The sequence below is a fragment of the Aythya marila genome (assembly GCF_965140915.1).
Source record: "Aythya marila genome assembly, chromosome: 7".
NCBI classification, from domain to species: Eukaryota; Metazoa; Chordata; class Aves; order Anseriformes; family Anatidae; genus Aythya; species Aythya marila.
Window position 1 is genome coordinate 4,725,470 of NC_139048.1, and position 22,504 is coordinate 4,747,973.

Consider the following 22,504-nt stretch of genomic DNA (forward strand, 5'->3'; position numbering starts at 1 on the left):
AAAACACATCCAAGTCATTTCAGTGACCACGGATCAGGTCTCAGCCTGTGAAAAAAAACTAAGATATTTATGAGAATCATTAGAGGATAAAGAAGCTGAAAGCTAAACAGTAGAAAAGCAGCCAGTAAGACAGATGAACTAGAAGTGGCATTTCAGCTCAGTTAAAATGAGTGAGCTGCAGCCAGTGGTTGTATTTTATTCTGACATTTATTACTAAGAATAAATTGTGTTGCTGCACTCAGCATGGTGTATCTAACTTGATAGAGCGAAGGCCTTACTGAAACATCAACTGAAGTTCACATACCACTGAGACACCGATCCACTTAAAAGAGAAAACTGGATTCGAAGTACAGTCACTCAAGTGTGGTGCTGTCCTATCTAATGTACAGTGAGCTGCTTCCAGATGTCATGGAGGTGCAGTTATTTCAGGAAAGCGTTTCTGAGAGAAATTTTGTTATGCTACAGTATAAAACCAGAAAAAAAGGCAAGTTACGTTTTCTTTTCTTGCTGTTCCCCAGTCTCAGACAGGGCCTTGACTGTTTCCAAATGGTTAACTTGAAAATGATTACACACCACCTCTTCCCTACTATTGATCAAGAAGGGAAACAAACAGCTTTCTCTTGGATACCATCTGAAAACTCCACGAAAGAAACTGAGAAGAGTGAAACAGCTCAGTTTGTTCATTTTTTTTTTTCTTTAGGCTACACAAACAGATCTGATTTGTAAAGTGAAAAAGATAACTTGACCTGTTATATGCCAAAAAGGGATATATTAATCTGGTAAAACATGTAATGCACTGCAAGGAAACAGAGTCAGCTGTTACTTTAAGTTACCCAAACTGATTTATTGACAATTTAAATGTGACATATTTACAGCACTGTTTCTAAAATAATTTAACAATTTTCATAGATTTAAAAAAGTACTGATAAATAGGAGACCCTGACAATTACCAACCACAAATATTTCCCTATGCTACTGAACTACAACAGTAGTTCTCCCCCCCTCCCCTTTTAAAAGTCCCATAATGGAGCTGCTTTACCTCCACCCAATGTGTAAAATTGCCAATACCAAAATATAGTAAAATGAACATGCAGTGTGAAAGCTGTACCAGAGCGAGTGATTTCAGATGTTAGACTACAGTAAAAATATTTCAATGCAAAGTGTCTTCCACACAGAATGTACTTGTGAAAAAATATGCCTTTAAAGATCTATTGTTTTGTCTTTATAGAAGTTAAAACCTACAATACTAGTTTAGACATTTACAGAAACTTCCAATTCCGTACTAGTTTTCACATGTATTTAAAGAGTCAAACAAAACCAGTAATATACAAACACCACTGCCGTGAGACCGTGGTTAGATAGCTTATGGATAAAAAAAATGAAGGTGCTGATATAATTTAAGGTTGTGAAATTAGATTACATTTCACTCTCACATGACACCAATTATTCCATCCTTGGATCAACAAATTATCATGGTAAAGCCATCCGTATCTCTCGAGCAGGAAGTCAGTTTGGAAGTTGGAGAGAAGATGGACTTGGATGATATGTATCTTCGGTTACAGTAGACAAAAAAAAAGTAACAAAGCTGGACAATCCGAATCACAATAAGCAGCAGCATAAGATATTTCTGGGGTTTTGATTAAAACAAACATTTTTTAAAAACGATGAAAAGTACACACTCAATCTAATCCAGTACTTGAAATGTAAAGGTTCTCTCCATTTGCATCACTGAAGCCCCTTAACACAGTGTACACAAACAACAAATATTCATTTTTTAAAAAAACATATTGCACAGCTAGTAGGTGCAATACCAGACCACTGGTATACCCCTAGCATCATTTTTCTATTTTAAATAGCTGTTTCAGACTACACTATTCAGAACAACTCCAACCCAACGTTCAAAGCCATTAAGAACGGGTTTGTGTACATACCTAATCTGAAAGTGTTTCAACAGTGTGAGAAAAAACACAGGCACTTAATTTTATTAGTGCACCAAAAAGTTATAGGCCACAACCGCAGGACTATGAACAGTTCAGTACCAGTGACAACAAAACTGAGGTCTTCCACTGATCCAATACAGAAATAACTGTTCACAAAGCACTGATAAGAAAACCATTTGCAAAACAGTAATCAAACGATACATTTAGACATTTAATAAAAATAATTGCTGCAAAGCCTAATGTAACACAATATAAACCCTATTTAGTTCAAAAAGGTCTAAAGTGTCCAAATTTAAGAGTCCAATTTCTCTCCTCCCCCCTCCAAAACACCACTACATGCAGTCCATTAAAACCCAAATGTGCAAAAAGTTATAACCCACCTTTAGGAGTGCATCAAAAATAGAATGACTATTCAAAATATTATTTTAGTGGAAATTTTACAGCACCATAATTAGAATTCCAAGGGAGCCCAGAATTCTTGTTCTGATAACAATTCAGTTGACACTGTTGATCCTAAAGAACAGAAGAAACATTTTGTGCATTTCCTGGTATCTGAAAGTCAGACAGAAAATTCTTGCATATGCATAAAATCTTACTGTAGTTCAGAATGAAGTTAAATAATCACATCTGTTGGCAATAAGGTTTCCACAACATAGCATTAATTGGATTAATTTAGTTTGCCAGATTAGGAATGAAAGGTTGCTGGTACCTTGCTTACTTGCAGAAGTACTTTGGGGTTGTTTTGTCATTTATTTCCTTTTAAATTGTGCAGTTTGGCCCCTCCCTGGTGATTTACTATCAGGCTTTGAGAAAATGCATAAGGTCAATTTTTGACCCTTAGCCAAAAGGCAATATACAAACATATATATGCACGTGTGTGTACATAAACACACACATACATATGTATTTATCAGTGTTTGTTTTTTTTCTTTTGTTCTTATTTCCTGTAATTTTCTTTGGTTAAAAGTCCGAGTAAGGAAATTAGAGGACCGAACACATGGATCATTCTCCAAACGCTTCCAACACTACACATCGCTAACTGGAAGGCTTGCATCATCCAGATCCACAAGGCCAGGATCCTGTTCCTGAGTGCCATTTTTACTTTGGGGTTCCGAGAGGCCCTGTTCAGTCACTTTGGCAGCTGATTCTCTTGGAGCGACAACCTGGATCTTGTAGCTCCCTGGCTTGGCCTTGGTAAAAGATTCGTGAAATCCTCGCTTCTCCAAGGCAGGGTATTTGGCGTGAGGGTTTGGGACCAGAGGGCTGTTGTGAGCGACTGTGGAATGTGAGGTGGCTGGGGCTGGGACGGCAGAACGGGGAGCATCGGTGGGTTCGGGAGAAGACTCGGTATGCTCCTGGAAAAGAAGAGCACGCGTCAAATTAAGTCCCTGACATCACTTCAGGAAGATGCAGCTTCAGATTTCTCCCAGAAAAAAATCAAGACAGGAAATGTACAAAGCAAAGCAACAGCCACAGCAGGAGGAGGCAAGTGCTTTCTCAAGGCAGTGTGTTAAGTGTGAGCTTACAGCAGTATGTGACAGCAACATCATTCTCTTCATTTTACGGAATTAAATTTCTCAAATCAAGCTCAGCAGCTCTTTAGACTTTATAATGTAGTGCAGCAAATTGAGGCTTGTCATTTCATTAGTATCTTAAGTTACCATTTGAAGATGTGCACTTAAAAGGCTACTGACAGTGACATTTTTCAGAGAAAGAAGTGTATTTAATCATTTACATACAACAGGCACTCACGTCCTAAATCTGGTGCTGCTATCCTACAGCCTTTTATGTCTTAATACTAAAAAGGCCCCAGATTTTACCCAAAATGGTGGCTCCCTCTTTCTGAAAAAGAGCTGCCTCTTTTCTTGCTTCTCTTGGTTATTCTAAACATGTTGAATCTTTGCTGGAACATCAGGTTGACTCCTGAATTTCAGACTCACTTCTAAACCTTCCATACCCCATGATGTAAATCGACTCTGCACTCAAACTCTGCTACCTCAGACCCCTTTCAGAGCCCACTTTGGGCCTGGTTGGTCTCCTCTGAGATTGGTTTTCTTAACTAGACACCTTGAGGTGACCTCTCAGATCTTAAAGATCTTTGGTGATCTGTAATAATCAAAAATCTTTAGAAAAAAAAGTCTCTATATCCTTGTGTATTTTGGAATCCTGCAAACCACTGTGGTGACCTCTATACACCCACAGGCCAGATACCCCTTTAGATCACGACATTAGGATATCCTGCCTCACCTACAGCTGTATCTCCAGAAAAGATTTCTCATATTCTGCACCATACCTATCAGCTCTGTAAGGACGTCTCAGATACCTGGGGGTATCTAAGACAGCACAGGATGCTACGTTAAATGATATGATCAGAATGACATGCAGAGATGCACCAAATACTTCACTCTGCACGTATTAGGAGCTGTAGCTACTGCCACTTCTGCCATCACCAGTGTTAGTACATGAAACTTCAATCTGGGAAACCATGTGTGCACAGAAATCGAGCCACTTTTCAGCACATGATTAGCAAAATCCCATCACAGATGTGTCCAAGATGCAAATATAAATCCTAAGTGAAATACCTGTTTTCTTTCTCAATAGCAGTTTTCCACTTTTTTTTTTTTTTAGAATGCTATGTCAGTGATTCAAAAATCTAATCACAGTGGTTTCTGCCAAATAATAATGTAGTTTTTCTTTGAATTAGCATTATTGGGTGAAGGAGCTGTTCTTTTTTTTTTGGAAATTCAATTTTAAAGTTCAAATGCAGTGAAGTACTTCACATTATATACACATTTTTGTATTTCATACCTGGCTTGATGATTCACTTTAAGAAAAACATTTGCTTTAGGAGAACATATGATGTAGTGATTTACTACTGTTCTTCTTTCTATTAGTAATTGTAGCTGAACAAGTAGGACAACAGTAAGGGAAGTTATGACAAGATCTCTAAAAATTGATAAAAAAAATCAACCAAAGAATACTCAGATTTTACTACCCACACTGCCTGTAATTTCACAGTTAAGAGACTATGCTGCTTTATTACTCTTAAGGTGTACTGCTTTGAACAGCACACCGATTACACATTATAACGCTTCTATGAACAAATAATTTCATGCAGAGACTTATAAGCCATGCAAATCAGGCTACAGAATTATCCTTCCAATTACTAGAGTTAAGACGTGCATTTTGCGTGCACGCATCTGTATTAGTTTGTGGGTAGCTGAAATTTAATTTTGCTTTTGCACAGTTTCAAAAAAATGTAAAGTAAAATGGAAATATGAACTCTCATGCAAATTAGTTTTAATACTTTCCTTTTTAAGTGACATTACAGAACTTACTGTGTTTTAATATCTGTTATACTTTGAAGTGCAAATAGTTGTTTTTATCACTTTAATTCCAATTATTTTAAAAGCAAGAAAAAAAGAGCAAACCTGTAAGTGAATGATATAATTTATGAGTTAGTTTTCAGTAATGGTAATGATAACAGGTAGCATCATTTTTAGTTTTTTTATAGAGCAAATTAGTCTCTAGTTCTAGCCCTCTGTTAAGAAGGCAAGTTTACATGAGAGCCCACATACGTGCTGCATTCACCAGTTCTTGATGTATACCTCTGTATACAAGGATTCGACAGCCTTCTGGCCTGCCGCATCTGGAACACAGTGCAAAGCTAAGATTAGAGTAACCTATACTTGGGGAAAGAAGAGAAGAAAGGGAAAAAGAAAAGTGATGCAGACAGTAATAGCTAGGTTGCTCAGTTAGCCCCACAAAAAAAAAAAAAAAAAGCATACACAAAGAAAAGTTACCTGCATATTTTCATACCCCCAAACCAAGATTTATAATAGCAAGTTTTATAATAGGATGTTTTATGTAAAACCAGCTCTCAGTTGCAAAAAATAATTGAGAGCTTAGATTCAAACACCAGAAACAACATCTATGAAAGTACATCTTCAAAGACCAGATTTAAGTTACTAGATTTCAGATTACGGGGGTGATGATATATTCAGATTATTACAAAACATCCCACAGCCAAACAGAGAAAAGCCACACCGTGCAGCATCTGAACGGGGAAGTATTCCATTTGTTTTATCTGGACATACTCGGAGGCACTGTGACACTGCAGTAGCCTTCAGCACAAAGAACATTAACTTGTGGAAAAGCAGTGAAGGTCTGGTACAGCTTAAATGCAAGTATGTATGAAATGCTGGCATCCACGTGGCTTCAGAAACAGTAAGATTTGTCACAGTGCCTCAGTTCAGCAGTGCTAGATGGTGCCCACAGAGCTTCCGACAGCAAAAGCTAATTCATGCGAGCAGATCTCTCTCAAAAAAATTATTTTAAATGTGAATCTGCATACACAATAAACTATCAAAAACAGACAATGACAGTGTAATAGTGATAGCTGTTAAAATCAAATTAGGATTTTGTTACTTTAATGCAAAATTCAGCAATTATCAAAAACGCCTCGCAGCAATTAGAAAGGCTCAATTTTACTTGTGAACTATTAGTGGCGTGGTGACAAAAGATCCAACTGATCTTGAAGATTTTTTATAGGTTAGCACTTGTGTTATCTACGTGATCAAGACAGTACAATGCACATGAAGCAGAACATATAGGTAAGACTAAGATAAGTGCTCAATTAAAAGTGCATAAATTTATGCCAATTGTATGAATTTCATGCAAAGATGCCGTGTTACTACAGGACAGGACAGAGGACAGACAAAAGGAAAAACAACTAGAACTTCATGTGCACAAGTCAACGTGAACTAATTGCATTTCTCTAAGTTTCAGAGTAACATACGGAAGCCGCTGATCGTCCAGGTCCCCGCTGTGCTACAATGGCCCCAGAAATTGCTTTTATCCAACTGTGCATGTCTTCTGGACTGTCGGCCTGGATCAAACAACAGGAGATATGGTTAACACCAGCTCTTCACTCTTACAGTCTCCTGTCTGCATCAAAATCACAGCCTTAGCCTATTTGAGTAGTCTATTACTTAAAGCCAAAGGGACTTGCATTTTTTGATGTTGACATTTCTTATAATAGTAAATTTAGGGCAAGATTTTATGCATGTACTTCTATAAAATAAGCAGTGTGTATACACACAGTTTACATACATGTATTCTAGTTCAATTTTTGCTTATTTTAAACAAATAAGTTAAAGCACCTACAGGAATTCTTACAGGAGACCCGCTGACCCCTCTCAGCAAACTGTTCACAATGAAACTGTTCACAAGCTTCTGTATTTTTCATTCATTTTACTTCTTTGCACCTTACTTCTATGAGGTAATTACTGAAGAGCTAAAGTAAAATAAGAAGCAGTCTACATTCAGGGTCATCTGTACATTTACTTAAAACAAGAGTCTTACAAAAATGCAGTAGATTAACAGCGAGTGTCAAGGGTGAGCTTATCCGGGACAGATTAAAAAGCTAAAGCTCCCTCTTCACCATTTGGCAGCTTTACAAAACTAGCACATCAACCCAGCAAAAACTTTGTATAATATGTCACTTAATTATGTTCAGCCATAAGACAGCTCAAAACTCAGCATCTGGCCCCACTGCCTGTATTAGATGATACGGGCCTTTCTGATCCTACAAGAGAACTCAAATTATTTCCTCCTGCAGGAACAGGAGAGACAGTACTAAGAGCATCACGTTCCCACAAAGACTCGCTTTGTCTAGCTGAGTGATTTGCATTATATCCACACATTTAAAAGATAACATGGTAAAGATGCACCAAATAAAGTACTTATGGATGCATTTCACCAACAGTATCTTCAAATATGAAGCCTAAGCATTCTAGTGCTTTAGCAGATATTTTAATGGGGTAGACATTTTAATTTGAATCTGAGAAATCCATTACTATGAGTAAAATTACAGTACCACAGAATAAAAGATTTAATATATTGAGTTGATACTACAGAATTTGAAGACCCAAATAACAACAACATCATATTAGGATTTGTTGTTCATTGCTTTTATATACTACCAACACTTGGTGTTGTGTTATATTTCTTATATGCAACTTATTCTGAAATATGAAGATTGCATTTCCTCTAAAAGTCATGGCATGTTCAAGTACAACTTAAAAAGCAAAATGGCAGCGCTGCTTTGCTCTGACTATGTCAGTCACCTGGTTTTGCCCAAAGTTTTAAGAAAAATTACCTGTACATAAAAGGTTCGAGAAGTTGTTACAATTTCAAAGAGATTGTCTCTCATCATTATATCACTGCAAAGGAAACACAAATACTTAAACAACAAGTTCAGCTTTCCCACTTCATTTCATAAATATTCTAGGATGTGCAGAGAACCAAAGAGGTGCATTTGAGGGCTGAAGATCTCTGCATTCTTTATCTCTAAACTCACTTTTTTTTTCTTTTGTAAGTGCCAAGTGGAAAAAGAACAGCACCTCATACTCAATTTAGTCTTAAGGTTCTTTAGTAATTAGTGCAACTTGTTATTTTTAGTTAGAACACTCTCAAACATATTAAGTTTAAATATTTATTATTCTAGTCAGATTTCTGCAAAACTTCACATTTATATTTTTGTTTTGACTTTCAAAGTATTATTCCTAAATAGTAGTCTGTTTAAGTACCACATTCATAAGTCAATAGAAGTAATTAAAAAGCTCTCCACTGTTTCCACCAAGCAGTCTAGCATAATGAAGTGTATCAAGTCCCTTGATTTTTCAGTGCTTCTCTCCTCACCTTTGCTTGCATTCCTGAACTTTATGGACCTCTTTAAGTGGTATAACCCTGAGAGGTTCCTTTTCCTAGAAAAAAAAAAAAAGGTAAAAATAGTTTAGCAGAGTATATCTAACAACTAGAATATAGTCAAAAAGCCAAAAATCAGGTCAGACTATTGCAGCAGACCTGCATAAATGAGGACAGTCACATCTGCAAAGCATGACGTCAACCAAGATTTATTTATTTGTCTATTTTAGTATTAAACCAACCATGGCACTTGCAGTGAAGAGGATGTCAAACCAAGAGGTAAGGGGAAAAACAAAAAGCAGATTATTTCAGTAGGACTGTCACTATATTAACGTACAATGAAATGCCATGAAAAGAGATGCTTTATTCAATGTACAGCATGACACAGCTCTAGGAGTATTTCTATTTATTTTCAATTGTACTGACCATAGAATGAAAACATAACAAAACCTATAGAAAAAAGTATTCTTAAAGCACCTGAAAATTCTATTACTGCACCAAACACAAGTGTTACAATACTGCCAAAGCTTTGTATAGTAGGAAAACAAGTGAGTGTTCATTTTTTGCCATAAAGTAATATTACACATAGGTTAATTTGATTTCGTGAAAAAAAGGTATTTCCACTATTATTTTCATGTGGCTATTGCAGTTATTGCAGTAAAAAAAAACTGATTTCATCTCCTATTGTGTTCTTTAAGCAATGTTACAATGGACTACTTCAGCTTGCAAACAAACAAAAGCTGCCAACTATGGAATGACTTCCTCTAAATTACAATTTCTAGTATATATACTTAAAAGAGTTATTTTAGTATAGTGAACAGTGAATTTCACCCAAATAAAACAATTCTCAAATGTCAGTTCTGATCATTTGTTTCTATAGCATAGAACAGTTTTAAAATCTATATCCTCAGTTATTTTGCCCTTCTTTCTTCACCCTTCAGTCTTCTTGGGTTCACCCATCCCTTACAACAATTTTCAAAGTAATACATCAAACATGAGCTGCAAGACTTCCCCAGCAATACAGATATGTTTAAGGGAAAACCACAAAGCTGAACATTCTGGGAAAGTCACAGGCTTAGCAGACCTCAGCTCAGAAACTATTCTCCTAGACTAATACTGCGTATACTACACTATAATCCACCAGAGGACAGACACGGGCTCTTCCTCAAACTGTAAAGAACAGATCCTTAAAAGAAAAAAAGTTTGTAATTTTCAAAACTGGAGTTCTTTTGATAGTTTTGTTGTTTTGTAAGAGCACACTATAGCAAGAGGATATTAGCACAAAGAATAGAAGACGCTACAAGATCTTAAATTCTTCATTTCAATTCTTCAATTCTTCAAATAGTTAAACTGGAAAGGAGTATGATGACAGAAACACTAAAAGCATATGCATTTTTAATATTTCTATAGCAGACTCTCACAGTACAATTCTTTGCAGAGTTGGAATTTATTAGCGTGTAACCTGCACTCAGGTTGTATGATTTAAAAAAAAAAATCAACTAAAATCAAAGTTTTATTTTAGGCAACATGTCAGAATTGCATTATGCTGACTGCTTCACAACAACAAGATCAAACTCCTGCTGCTGTTGTATTTCCTTATTTCCGACAAGGCAAAGACCTCACACTTCCAAAAAGATTTTTTCCAGAAATAGCCTAAAACTCAGCTTCTTGACGTTTTCCTTCTTACATTTCGCCTGGAAACTCAGTCTACCTGATTTGGAACACTAAGGTTTCATGCCTCGTGTACAGACTTTCTCCTGTTTGTTGGCTTGCTTTCTGTTGGAAGGAATTCCACGCTATCTCCAGTACCTCCCACTTTATTTTCAAATGAACCCTGAAGGCACTTAACATTTGGTCAAAATTCATCAAGAGGTTCAAGAGCTATGAGTGGGGAATAAAGATGAAACCCAAACAAACTCTGTAAGCATTGTCTCTGAACAGCAGAATTCTTTACACGTCTTAGCTGCCATGGGAAAGATCCCATCGTTTGCATGATAAGCACCCTATAATGATCAGTTGTTTCAAGAACAAAGTATATGTAAGTACAAAGGAACATAAAGTACTAAAAAAAATTAACGTGATTACAGAATACACCCTACTGTCATTCAACACCCTACTCACAGATTCACAAAGAGAAGACTTAAGTCCAAGTTAAAAACCACCCTAAAAGTTTTTTCTTCTTCCCAACCACGAAGAGTTATTACAGTACAGAGCAAAGAGTTTCAGGAGCAGAACACCACATTTTTGAATACAAGTGTAGTTTAGATTTTCTTGTAAGTATCACTGGTAAACAACAAGCAATTGGAAACTTACCAGTTCAGACTTAAAATATCCTATTGTGTTTTCATCCAACTGAAAGTATCTTCTCTTCCAGTTCTTCATCTGTTAAAAGAAAAAATATTTTATATGCATAGTCTGCAAAGTATTTCAGCAAGTCTCTGCCCAATTCTTTAGGGAAGGAGAACTGAAAAATTATCGCAATAGAATATTAGCTTCCAGAAGTTTTAATCTTTCTTGCAATAACCTCAATTGAAATCATAGCAACTCAGCAACACAAATACTCTATAAGAAACATTAAAAATTAATGAAACCCACTGCTCTCAAGTACTTACCACTGCTCCTTGTTTAACACAGTAGCCAGCTTTGATAATAGCATTATCTGGAGGATGTTTAGCAGTAAAGTAAGGAAGGTGACTTTGTGATCGTTTCAGATAATTCCTATCAGCACCTTCACTGCACTCATTGACTTCTTCTTTCTAGGAAAAAAAAAAAAAGGAAAGCTCAGAATATTTTCAGGTTTTCTAAAGGTCAGAGAATAAGCATCCTATGACTACTCAGGAAATACTTGTATTATCCCACATAATCCTATTTCTGCTTTGTTTTGAAAGGACCAAATATTTCAACTGATTTTTAGAGACAACTGTTGAGGCTCTAAGGGCTCTGGTTGAGAACTTGCAAAGTTCATTCAGAAGTTACAGTAAGAAAGCGCGAGTTTTCTAAAGCGACACTGACAGGCACTCAGGTTGAAGAGTGTCAGACAAAAGCTAAATATTAACTATACATACAGGCAAAATACTAGAAATGGCAACAACAACAAAAATTTCTAGGACCACACAGCACAGAATTCAGGTGTTTACATGTCATTCACATGACATTAATCCAACCTCCAGCTATTTTCAGCTCAGGGAACTTCCAGAAACAGATATAGCTTTGTAGGTTTAACACCACATGACTGCTTCTTCCATAAGCCTGCTTAATCTCTTGAACTCAAAGTTTCTGGTATCCATGTAATCTCTTGGCAAGAAGAATCTCACGTTTTACTGCTCACTGAAGGAACTCCTCCATCCCTTTGTTCCACTACTAGCTTTGTTAAGGAGTTCATAACTCTCATGCATTACACATGCCATCTACTTCTGCCAATTGTTACTTTGTAGACCTCTTATATCCTCCTTTAGTTATTTCTTTTGCACACTGAAGAGCACCAGCCCACTCACGTAGTTATTTATAGCCTTGTATAATTCTTTATAATCGTGTATAAAGGGAATAAAATCCTCAAAAAGTCACTCAGAAACCCTAAAAGGTGTGCATCAAAACGTCAGTCCTCTGAGCAAGGTTAGAAGCTGACTGCTGCCTTATGACACACGACCTATTCTCACCTACCAAATAACAAAGCTCCCTCTAACAAATAACACCCCTCTTGGTTTGAAATTATTACCTGGGTAGGCGTAATGATAGGAACGCCACCAACAATTTCTGTCCTGTAAGACACTTGCTTCTTTCCACCTGGGCTTTCAGCTTGACGGTTTGCATTATCCATTTGACACAGAGGATCGGACTGCTTTGGTACCTCAAAGTCAAACATGATAATCAATGTAAGGTTTTATAGAAAAAGAAAAAAAACTCTAAGCATTATTCAAGCATTGTTAATTTGTTTTCAGCAGGATTTCAGAAACGTTCTTAAACTGTAAAAGGCTAGAAACAATTTACATGAAAATACATTGCAATGACTAAGCTTTAGTCTTCAGAATAAAACCGGTGCTATCTAAGCTAAGTCACCAGGTGTACTGAACGCTCAAAATTAATTCCTAACTTTGCCCTAAGTGTTATACTTGATCTTCAAGAAGCATGTCTAATTTGTAGTTATTTCTCACTTCCTTTCAGTAAGGAGTACTGCAGAACAGGGACTCCCCACTGCCTAGTGCAGCTCTCACAGCAAGGCCATGAACACAGTGCTACAGTATCAAGACTTTTTTAAATATTATGTCTGAACAGTATGAAATTTTCATTCATATTCCAATATGTGCCATAAAGATTGAGGATGCTGCAATAAAGTTGAAAATACGCTTTTGTCCAATTCCAAAAGCAAAAAACTAAAATAAACTCAAGCCTGGGGGAGGCTCTGTACAGCTCCTTCAAGTCTTGAAGACTAAATAAAACATTTTATAGAGATGAAATGACAACTCTAGTAGAAGAACTGGAAACATAATACATCTTGAAAGTCAACACTTGAAAGCACTGCCAAATATCAGTGAAATGACTTACTGTGATTTTGGTAGCTTTGTTCAGAACATTTACCCATTCAACAAGGTCTTGCTGATCATTGGCTTGTAGGAAGTATTTTCTCATCCCTGCATTCATAACTGTTAAAAAAACATTATGAAAATTAAAACCACTGAAATTTAAGAGCAAACTTTACACCGTAAGAACAATTTCAGATAGAAAATCCACTGAGTATTTAAGGTCTGTGCTTCCTTTATTTTTAGAAAGTCATCTAAAGATGCACGCACACTTGAGAGGCTACCTTCATTCATAAAAGCCAGAACAATACCACCTTAATCCCCTCTTCCTTTTTTATTTTAAGCTCTCCACCTAATCTGCAGCATACAGAGTTCGAGATATTTTTATTACATAGAAATAAACCCTTGAGTTTTAATCAGAATTTTCTCCCAGATTTCTTTTTCTCAGTCTCAACTTCCCTAAGCATCAAGGCTTATAATCAGGGATTTCTGAAGTTTCTCTTCCTAGTCCTCTGAGCACTATATGTTAACCTTTGCAGGAAACACATTAACATGATGACAATCAGAGATTTTTATTCTTAATTTCTGGAAAATCAATATTGATTAGTAAATACATGATGTTCTGGACCAAAGATCTTTAAGACTGCCACAACAAAATAAATTTTAGTTTAGTGACGTAGCAGTGAAAGCACATTTTTATTGTATCTAGCAACACCTAGCAGTCCTTTATCCAAAAAGGACAAACATACTTCCTTTGTGTCAAAATAATCCTGATTAGGTATCTCACAAACCTATTCTGAAATTAGTTTTAAGGTGAATTTTATAAAATCTTCCCAGAACTTCGAAGCATTTGCTGCCCTACCTATAACATAACAGCTCAAGTTGTTGCTAAAAGCAAACACAAGCTGTGGATCTGCCCAGTTCAAGCGGAGCTGCCTTCTCCTGGCCTGTGAAACACTGCCCACGGCGAGGTGCACCTCAGCGAGCTGCCTCCAACCCCGCAGGCGTTCTCAGCACCTTCAGCTGAGATAAGGCTGACGGGAAGGCAGCCATAAGGAACAGTTATTCATGAACGGAGCAGCGGCTGATTCCAGGCTGTGTGTGCACTTTTGTGAGTGCAAGTTGCCTGTCATGAAATTCTGGAATTATGCTAAGTTCTAGACAAGTAACTTATAAATATGAAAAATCTAATAAAAAGGGACTTACGAGCAGACAAAGCTTTACCCAAGTTGCAACAAGCTTAAACAGCAATGAACCTAGAAGGTACCCCAAGCAAATTATTTCTTCAGTGCAGCACTAAAGGCTGAAACTTGATGTAAGAGCATTGGCAGGCACGACAGTAGTTTTAGATCAATTAACTGTTTTATGAGCAATACAGATTAAAACAGTTAAATTACTTATCTCCATAGCTGACAGGCATGCCACATCTCTGAAAACACCCATCGCTTTTAATTAGCTTATTATTGCCTCAGAAACTTCAAACATCTGAAAAAAAAACCCTCTCACCTACTCCTCGTTAAGCTGATGCATGAAAAAGCCATAAAAACACCTCACGAAGAAGCCAACATTACTCCCTTATTAAAGAGGAAACAGTGAACACAAGTTATTTCTGAAAAACACCACCAGCTGCATCTCATACTAGAATTGCAGAACATCTCTGTTTCAGGTTTCTGAAGAACACAGTTGGCATGCACGCTGCTCACGAGAACTTACCAAAACAGAACTCTGCCTTTGGCCTTAGCTTAGTTGCATCGCTAACCTAGGAGGAAAATTAACAGCATAAATATTACTGTGTACACAAAACATGCATCAAACATCACAATTTTCTCTTTTAAATAGCTGAATTTGAGGATGAGCAGCATCAGGTAGCTCATTAAGTGTAATGATATACAGAGAAAAACACTATAAAATTCAGTTCAAGATGCACATCCTATGTTAAGGAGGCAGCTTAGGCCATATGCTCCTGTTCCTTAAGTTTAAGGATTCATTACCTTCCTAATTAAGGGAAAAATCTCAGACAAAACATTGAAAATCTGTAAACATAACGCTTCTGCTTTCATTTTGAACTTCCATCTCTCAACCGAACTAAAAATTCAAGGACATTTTAGTACTCTCAAGGGCACCACTTATATTTTGGCTCCTTACCATAGTAATAGCAACTTTTCTTCAGAGATTCTCTAAACCACTGGGAAGGAGGGGAAAAGGAGAGAGGGACTGCTATTTTCACATTACAGAGCACCTCTAGTGAGGGGGGAAGAGAAGGCCAAGCAGCCTCTTGCTTCAAAATCGTTCCTTGGCTAGAAACCAAGGACACATAACTAGAAGAAGTATGCAAAGTTAGACACGTGGAAGAGGACTCATGAGTAGCCTTTGTCATACTATTCAATGTGGCACAGGGCTGGGCATGAAGATATTGTCTAGCAATGCCAGTTTCAGCAGTCCTGACTCATCCTGCAGCTGGATGTGTTTTATTCAATGGCCCAAATGCCAGCACAACCACGCTGTCACAGTTTGGTGGAGCCTTGGCACACTGAGCTGCTTGCCTAGGTGCCCAAGGGCACATAGGTGCCCTTGTACCACCCTTGTGTCCATTAGAAGTGAGATACAAGATTTCACGTTTCTTAAGATGACAAATGTGAGGTTTTGGTCAAATTAAGTAGTGTGAGAAAGAAATGAGGAAGGACATGAGCACATCAGGCATTTCTGTACTCGTGATACAACCAGCATCGCTGATAGCTTTACAAGAATAAAAAATACAGGATGGAAGATGGGGAGATAAAGTATGAGAACAAGAGAGCTGACACAAAGAAAAGGTACAAAGAAAAGGTGATAGAAGCAGAAGGTCAATCGTTTTTCTCTACTTATTTATCAATGCAGAATCTGCTGCAAGTTTAACCACAGAGACTTAGTTCTCCATTTTCCTTTACAAGTATTTGGAACTGAATGTACAGAGAGTATAAAGAACTAAGTATTTTAATAGTGCAGAGAAATTTATAGAAAAGTCATTTGCAAACTATCACTCCCAACGACTTACATAAATGCCCTATCTTTTCTCCAAGACTAATTGGAATTCAAATGCTCGTAAAGAACTGAAACACACCGATCAGAAACATTAATTCTATGCAGTAAGCAGCTGCCCTTTCAACTCAGAAAACAAACCCATACAACACAGTTAAGTTGTCTGCTTTGATTTTAACCTGGTACTACTTGAGCATTTGTAACACTTCACTAAAATTCAGGACTGGCACACAAGCAAAAAAGCTTGCCATGCCCTACATAAGAAGAATTTAAAATTGTCTAAAGTTGAGGCATTTATAAGCATCTCTTGGTAGTTAGCACCAACATTTAGCAATCAGTGCCTTATGTATCTTACCTTTGAAATATAGGTAAGTTTAATAACTCCAACAGGTGGAGATCCAGAGGGAAGATTCTGAAACAAATCAGTGTTACAAGGTGAAGCTGAGTTATTCTCATTCACATGCAGTGTTTATGCACAAAAAACAAATTCAATTTGACAAACAAAAACAAAGCCCTGCAAGTTTTTATAGACAATACACAATGCATGCTTGCAACAGGATCTAAACTCCTTGTTTATTATACACACATCTGTTAATCAACTAAAAACAGAACGACTGCTAGAAACAATACAAGTAGTAATTGTTTCAGAGGTTTATGTATTTTACTAGAGGAAAAAGGATTCTTGCAGGTCTGCATCCAGGAAATCCGGAAAGAATACTTTTTCCTCAACAGATGTTGGCGTCTTATGTGTTTTGACCTGGGCAGGCGGAAGGGACACGAAGTGACACTCAACTATGTCACACACTTCAAAGACCGCCTCACGTATTTTCAAAAACATTAACAACAGACTCTGATTTTTTAATATTAAAGCTACTGGCCAGAAAGCAAGGACACTTTCTATACAACTAGAAGAACTATGCAAAGTTAAACAAGGTAAAATGTAAAGATCACCATACTTCCTAAAGTTGCAGGCAAGTCTATGTATATTTACAATCCAAATAGGACTCCTCTGTTGTTTTTCTATCACAATGCTGACTTAACAGCACTGATTCTTTGAGCAGCTGAACTGATTTTCACAGATACAAATAGAGCAGCTCTACCAGGAACAAAAAGCCCGCTGAATTTCTGCACACACCATAGACTCGTCCTATATCAAGGGCTGCACCGCTTTAAGGATTAAGAAAGGCCTCCACAAAGTGGCTCTAACTGCAATTTCTGCAGCAGATCAAGCTTTTAACCACATCCTAGATATATCTCACAGAAGAAACTGAAAAAAGGAATTGCTTCTTTTCACTCATCATGATAAAACATTTGAAATATCTCCTTATTTCCAGAAGTTATTTTTTTTTCTCCTCAATAAGAGCTTCCGAATGATTTGGTCACATGTCACATTCATTAAGCCGCAATCTTATTTTCTTTTCCACTTGTTTCTCTGAACACTGGGCTTCTGTTGCCTTTTAACTCGTCCTTCCTGACAGAATGGTGTCCAAATATTCTTCTGGCAGACTGCTGTCAGCTGACCTAGATCCTTTGCTGTCACTGCTTCAGTACCCAAACCCTAAAGGATTATCTGCTCTCCCCTACACTACAGAACACCGATGTGCACACATTGTGAAAACAACTTTTAGATGAAGGATGCTCTCAGCCATGATGGATAAAAGCTTTCCTCCTTCATACAGCATTCACACTGCAACACAATTGCAAGCAGCATTAGAATTTGCTTTTCAGTGACTGATTCTGTGGAGGTAAAGTAACAAAGAGCTAACTGACCCAGGCACTACACAACCCCCAAACGGGCTTAGAGGTGAAATAAAAGACCTGCACAGTGAAACTAGTGCATGATTTGGCTCACCTGGTTACACAGTACAGTACTACCTAGTGCCTGCGAGAACCTGCAATGCACATTCAAGACATTTGAGAGAAAAAAATGTAGTATATCATGCTAGAAAACTAGTCACTGATTCAAGTGTGGTATCAAATTCCAGTTCCCATCTGATCCCCAAGTCTCCTGTCAATACTTAAGATTCCCATACACTGGCAACTCACTGATATTCACGTTGGTTTTTATGTTTTACTGTAAACTGCAATTAGTAGTGCTTTAAGCAGAATATGAATCCTGTTTTCTTTAAAAGGCTGCACACACTAACACTGATTTACATGATTTCACTTTTTTTTTTGAAGAAAAAAAAAGTTTCCAGGTCCATAAAACTAATACTAAACCCCCCTCTTCAGATTTTTAACAAACTTACTGAAGGAAAAAAAGTTGAAATGGCCAGAGGCCAAACAACCGTTGCCAAGAACATCTCACCTGTGGGTTATCCATGTACCACACCAGGCTGTCTTCTCTCGTGTCCAGGATGAAGTACCGCCGCAGAAATTTCCCGCTATTCTCATTTTCTTCAATATCTAGGAAACCACAGATGCGATTCTGACGATCCACATAAGGCATTTCTGACCCTGAACATCACACTGCAGGACAAAAAAGCATACAAGTTACATGAGGTTCCTCATTACGGAGCTTACAACTGCCCTGTGCCCACCCACTATTTTTTGAGCAGTTTCTGCTAGCAGCTTAAAGAAGTTTCTGCGGAAGAGTAAGTGAAGTGTGGCTGTTTCCTCCCAAAACCAGCACTGGATTTTTAGACGGGTCATTCTTACTTCCTTGAAATACGCACTCAGGCTATCTAAGCAGTAAACAAAAGAGCACTAAGAATCGTTTTTACAAAAATCACTGAAGAATAATTGCAGATTCCCCTTCACAATTTGCACAAAGCTGAGATAACGTTAGGTTTACACTTCCTCCTTTGACATTGCCTTTCATGGTCAAGAAAGGATCTTTGTCAGCAGCTCTCCTGTCCAAAATGGTTTTTCACATTTGCTTAAGTAAGTTCAAGAAAAGGGCTTTTTAAAAACACTGTTCACATTTCTCTTTTCTCCTACAGAAGAAGCTTCATGGTTAGCAATGGGATAAACAGACAATTTTTCATCCTTACACATTATGCAGTGAAAATGACCCTTTGCGTGCAGCAGAGACATGAACACATTTGCTAGTCCAAAAGTAAATTCTCAATATCCACGTGGGGCTAACTTATTCCCATTTTGCCTGCTTCTCCTTTTACGGCTCCATTTTTTCTTCCCCCTTTGCTTTTTTATCTTGAGTGACAGTCATTTTACCTTAAGAGCCAGCTCTAAGGCCAGAAGTAAATTCCCATACAGAAAAGCCAAGAAGTCACCATTTAAATAACAAAATTAGGCTGATGCCAATCTTCACTAGAGCAGGACTATAACAACTCAGTTGCCTTTACATTTTGCTAAAAATAAATGCCCCACACCCAAAAATATTAAACTCAAGACATAAAAGGTGTAAGCACTTCAGACCCTTTCCATAAAATCTTTCAGCTTCCTCGGTGGAACATGGAAGTTTAATATTTATTGAAATTTACTTTTATTATTTCCTTACTTTTATTCAAATCGTTGCATGCACTCATAACGAGGCAGACACTCGATAACTATCTGCACATGGCTACTGAGATACCACAGCAGGACACGACACACTGTTAAACACACTGTGCAGCGCTCATTTTTGGCAGATAGACACTTTATGTACTTCTTTCTGGGCATCAGATATACAAGCATGTAGAGATCTGCTTGCACTTACTTGCCCGTGCTTTGTAGCACCAGCTAGAATTTGACTACGATTCAAATTGTGCTGCAGGAATTTGAGAAATCATTTGGGGTTGTCACGATTCCAGCACACGACTGCAACAATTTCTGTTAACCACTTCTAAGCCCACTAACCGGCAAAAACCTACAGAGCCCACAGCTTCAGGGTGATGCCAGGCTGCTAAAAACTGCGTGTGTGTCCGAATGCAACAGTTTAATTTTAAAGTCTCATGCATTTTTGTGTAAAATGAAGTCAGCACACTTGTTGGAGATGTGAGACATTTTCTACACAGGGAAATGAAATGGGAATGTGGCTCCCACTGAGCCCTGACCGATTTGTTCTTCCCACCTTCAAAAGGTAAAGGAGGCTCCACATTTAGGGTACGTGATGATGGTTCATAACTTCAAAGGCCCGGGTTTGATCTTTCAGAAAGTAAGAAGATTTACTGAGGTGATTAAGTTCTCCTGGTGTGCGCTCACAATTTCAATATCACAGACCTAAGGCGAGCTCTGTAAGCGAGCGCTGCTCATAACTAACAAACCCAAACACTCGAGCACTCTCAAGACACCTTCAAATCGTCATTTCCCAGCGTTGTCCTAAATCGTCCTCAACGTGGAACACTTCAGGGACTCGATTTCAGCTTGCTCTGGAGTGTTTCTGAAGCCCAGAAGAGCCCCGTGCCTATAAAAAGCAGCTTCTGGTGGCTGGTTTCCTGTTTGAGCAGGCTGATGCTGCCTCCTCCGCAGATGTGAAGAAAACGAAACAAGGAAAACTTGTTTCTGAGACAAGACACAAATTGATTAAAAACCGCCGAATAAAACCAACCGAGTTTGCAAAGCCCCTCTCCCCCGGGGGAGGATCCGTGTTTGAGAAAAGCTTTAAGGAAAAGCGAGCGCAGTGTTCAAAACCCTTCTCCGTGAGCACAGGGGCAGCTGAACTGCACTGCTTGGTTTGTTCCTGGGTGAAATACAAACAGCAGCAGCTCTCTTATTCATTAAGAAATCAATTTCCACGGGGGGGAAAAATCCATACAGATTTTCTGTCTCAAAGTGCTAACAGCTGATTTCTCGTCCACAAAATATTATTTCTATTCCTTTCTCCTCTGATGAAAATACAGGATAAGTATACGAATGCAACGTAACAGATACCATTTACCCTTTGCGAAGTTATCATTTCAGGGACTAGAAAACTCAAGCTTCCAAGTCTTGGTACGTTTCACAGCTCGTGGTTACGTGCACACCGTTATTTTCTGCAGCACGGAGCAGCGTAAGAGTTTTCTTTGCCAGCTTTTACAACCTAAGCCTATAAAAAGGCTGAGAGAAAAAAGCTGAAGGGATCAGCCCTGTAGCAGATCGCATACAACCTCATTTTATCCTGCCTTCCCTCCCTGGAGCGGGAGGCAACTTGGGGCTGCTTCACAAAAAATCCCTGTGGCCCTAAGCTCCTCGCTCCGAGGGCCGCCTTACAATCCAAACAGGACGTCTCGCTTATTTTTGTAGCCTTACATCCCTTTTTCCAGCAGCAGAGCACTAATTTCAGGAGGTGCATGCCCCGGCCCAACTTCTGTCGGATTTCCCCTCTCACCACTCTTTTCCTCCGTGTACCAACATTCCTCAGTATTTATATCACAGCCGAAGGCTGCCTGGCCTCCTGGGCACCACACCACCAGCCAGCGGCCACCTCACCTCCTCGCAGCCCGCAGCTGTAAAGGCACAGCGGCACGACGAGGAGCTGCAGAGGCACGAGGCATCTCGGTTCTCCATTTATAACCGCCTGTTTCAGCTCTCCTACGCTCATTTCGATGTTTAGTGCCATGCCAACACCTGCTCTGGAGTTTACCTCTGTCACCGAGCGGTGGCTTCCTCCATACTCCAAGTACAAAGTCCGTACGAGGCTGTGAAAGCGGCGTGCAAGGTAGCTTCTCATAGCTCCGTCTCTCCTTTTGTAGCCGGTGCTTAATTTACACAACAGGCACCAAAAACAGAGCTGCTGGCTCACTGCAGGCAGGGGAACTCGGTATGAATGAAGGGAACACGCAACAGGCTTTGTGCTACCCATATGGAAATTGGGCTGAGAAATAAAGCAAGACAGGCACTGATCCTTAATGCCTTTTAGGTTTATTCTACATGTATTTTCCCTGAAATTTATGTGTTTATATATATATCTCAATATATATATCACTGTTTATTTAACTTAGACAAACACTTAAACTTCCTGCTCTGCTAGCATTTGGAAATTCGATCCAAAGTTCAAACCACCACAGAAGACTTTTAGGTTATTGCACCGGGCCGGGCCGGGCCGGAGTTAAGACAACTGAGAGAAATCCACGACTGCTTACTCACCTCTACGACACGATGAGCAACATCCATAAAAGCAGGTTGATAAACACAACACCATGCCCTGAGTCATGCCCACAGCTCCTCCCCACGGCTCAGGCTGGCAGAGGGAAGGCAGTGGCACCCCCAGCCCCTCGAGGGGCTGCTTTTCCCCGGGGACAGCTCGGTCACTGGGTGCTCCCAGCAGTTACCGAGAGCCTCCTGCTGTAATCCAGCAGCTCTCCGGTTGGTTTTATTTGTTCCTGGCCATTTCCTGGCTTCCCAAGGGGAAAGGATGAGCTCAGACTGTCCTGCATACACCCTGAAAGGCACAGCAACAAA

At 38.6% G+C, this 22,504-nt stretch overlaps 1 protein-coding gene across 9 annotated transcripts in view; it reads right to left on the reverse strand.

Moving 5' to 3' along the window:
• Positions 1-844: 844 nt before the first annotated feature.
• Positions 845-22,504, reverse strand: part of PLEKHA1 (pleckstrin homology domain containing A1) — a 28,737-nt gene continuing 7,077 nt past the window's right edge. The window contains exons 2-14 of one of the 9 annotated variants that reach the window (XR_014317898.1): positions 18,492-18,652; positions 16,539-16,595; positions 14,879-14,924; positions 13,191-13,288; positions 12,364-12,495; positions 11,261-11,404; positions 10,962-11,030; positions 8,643-8,707; positions 8,101-8,164; positions 6,739-6,828; positions 5,519-5,589; positions 5,279-5,371; positions 3,191-3,295 (exon numbers count right to left, since the gene is read on the reverse strand). Coding sequence is in view for 7 of the 9 variants with exons in the window: in XM_082764680.1 (XP_082620806.1) it covers positions 2,966-3,295; positions 5,549-5,623; positions 6,739-6,828; positions 8,101-8,164; positions 8,643-8,707; positions 10,962-11,030; positions 11,261-11,404; positions 12,364-12,495; positions 13,191-13,288; positions 14,879-14,924; positions 16,539-16,595; positions 18,492-18,632 (1,311 nt within the window). In the remaining 2 variants the exon portion in view is untranslated. Of the gene's footprint in view, positions 3,296-5,278; positions 5,624-6,738; positions 6,829-7,101; positions 7,237-8,100; positions 8,165-8,642; positions 8,708-10,961; positions 11,031-11,260; positions 11,405-12,363; positions 12,496-13,190; positions 13,289-14,878; positions 14,925-16,538; positions 16,596-18,491; positions 18,653-22,504 lie in introns of those variants that run through there. The other 8 variants (XM_082764682.1, XM_082764683.1, XM_082764680.1 and 5 more) reach the window with 8 other exon arrangements.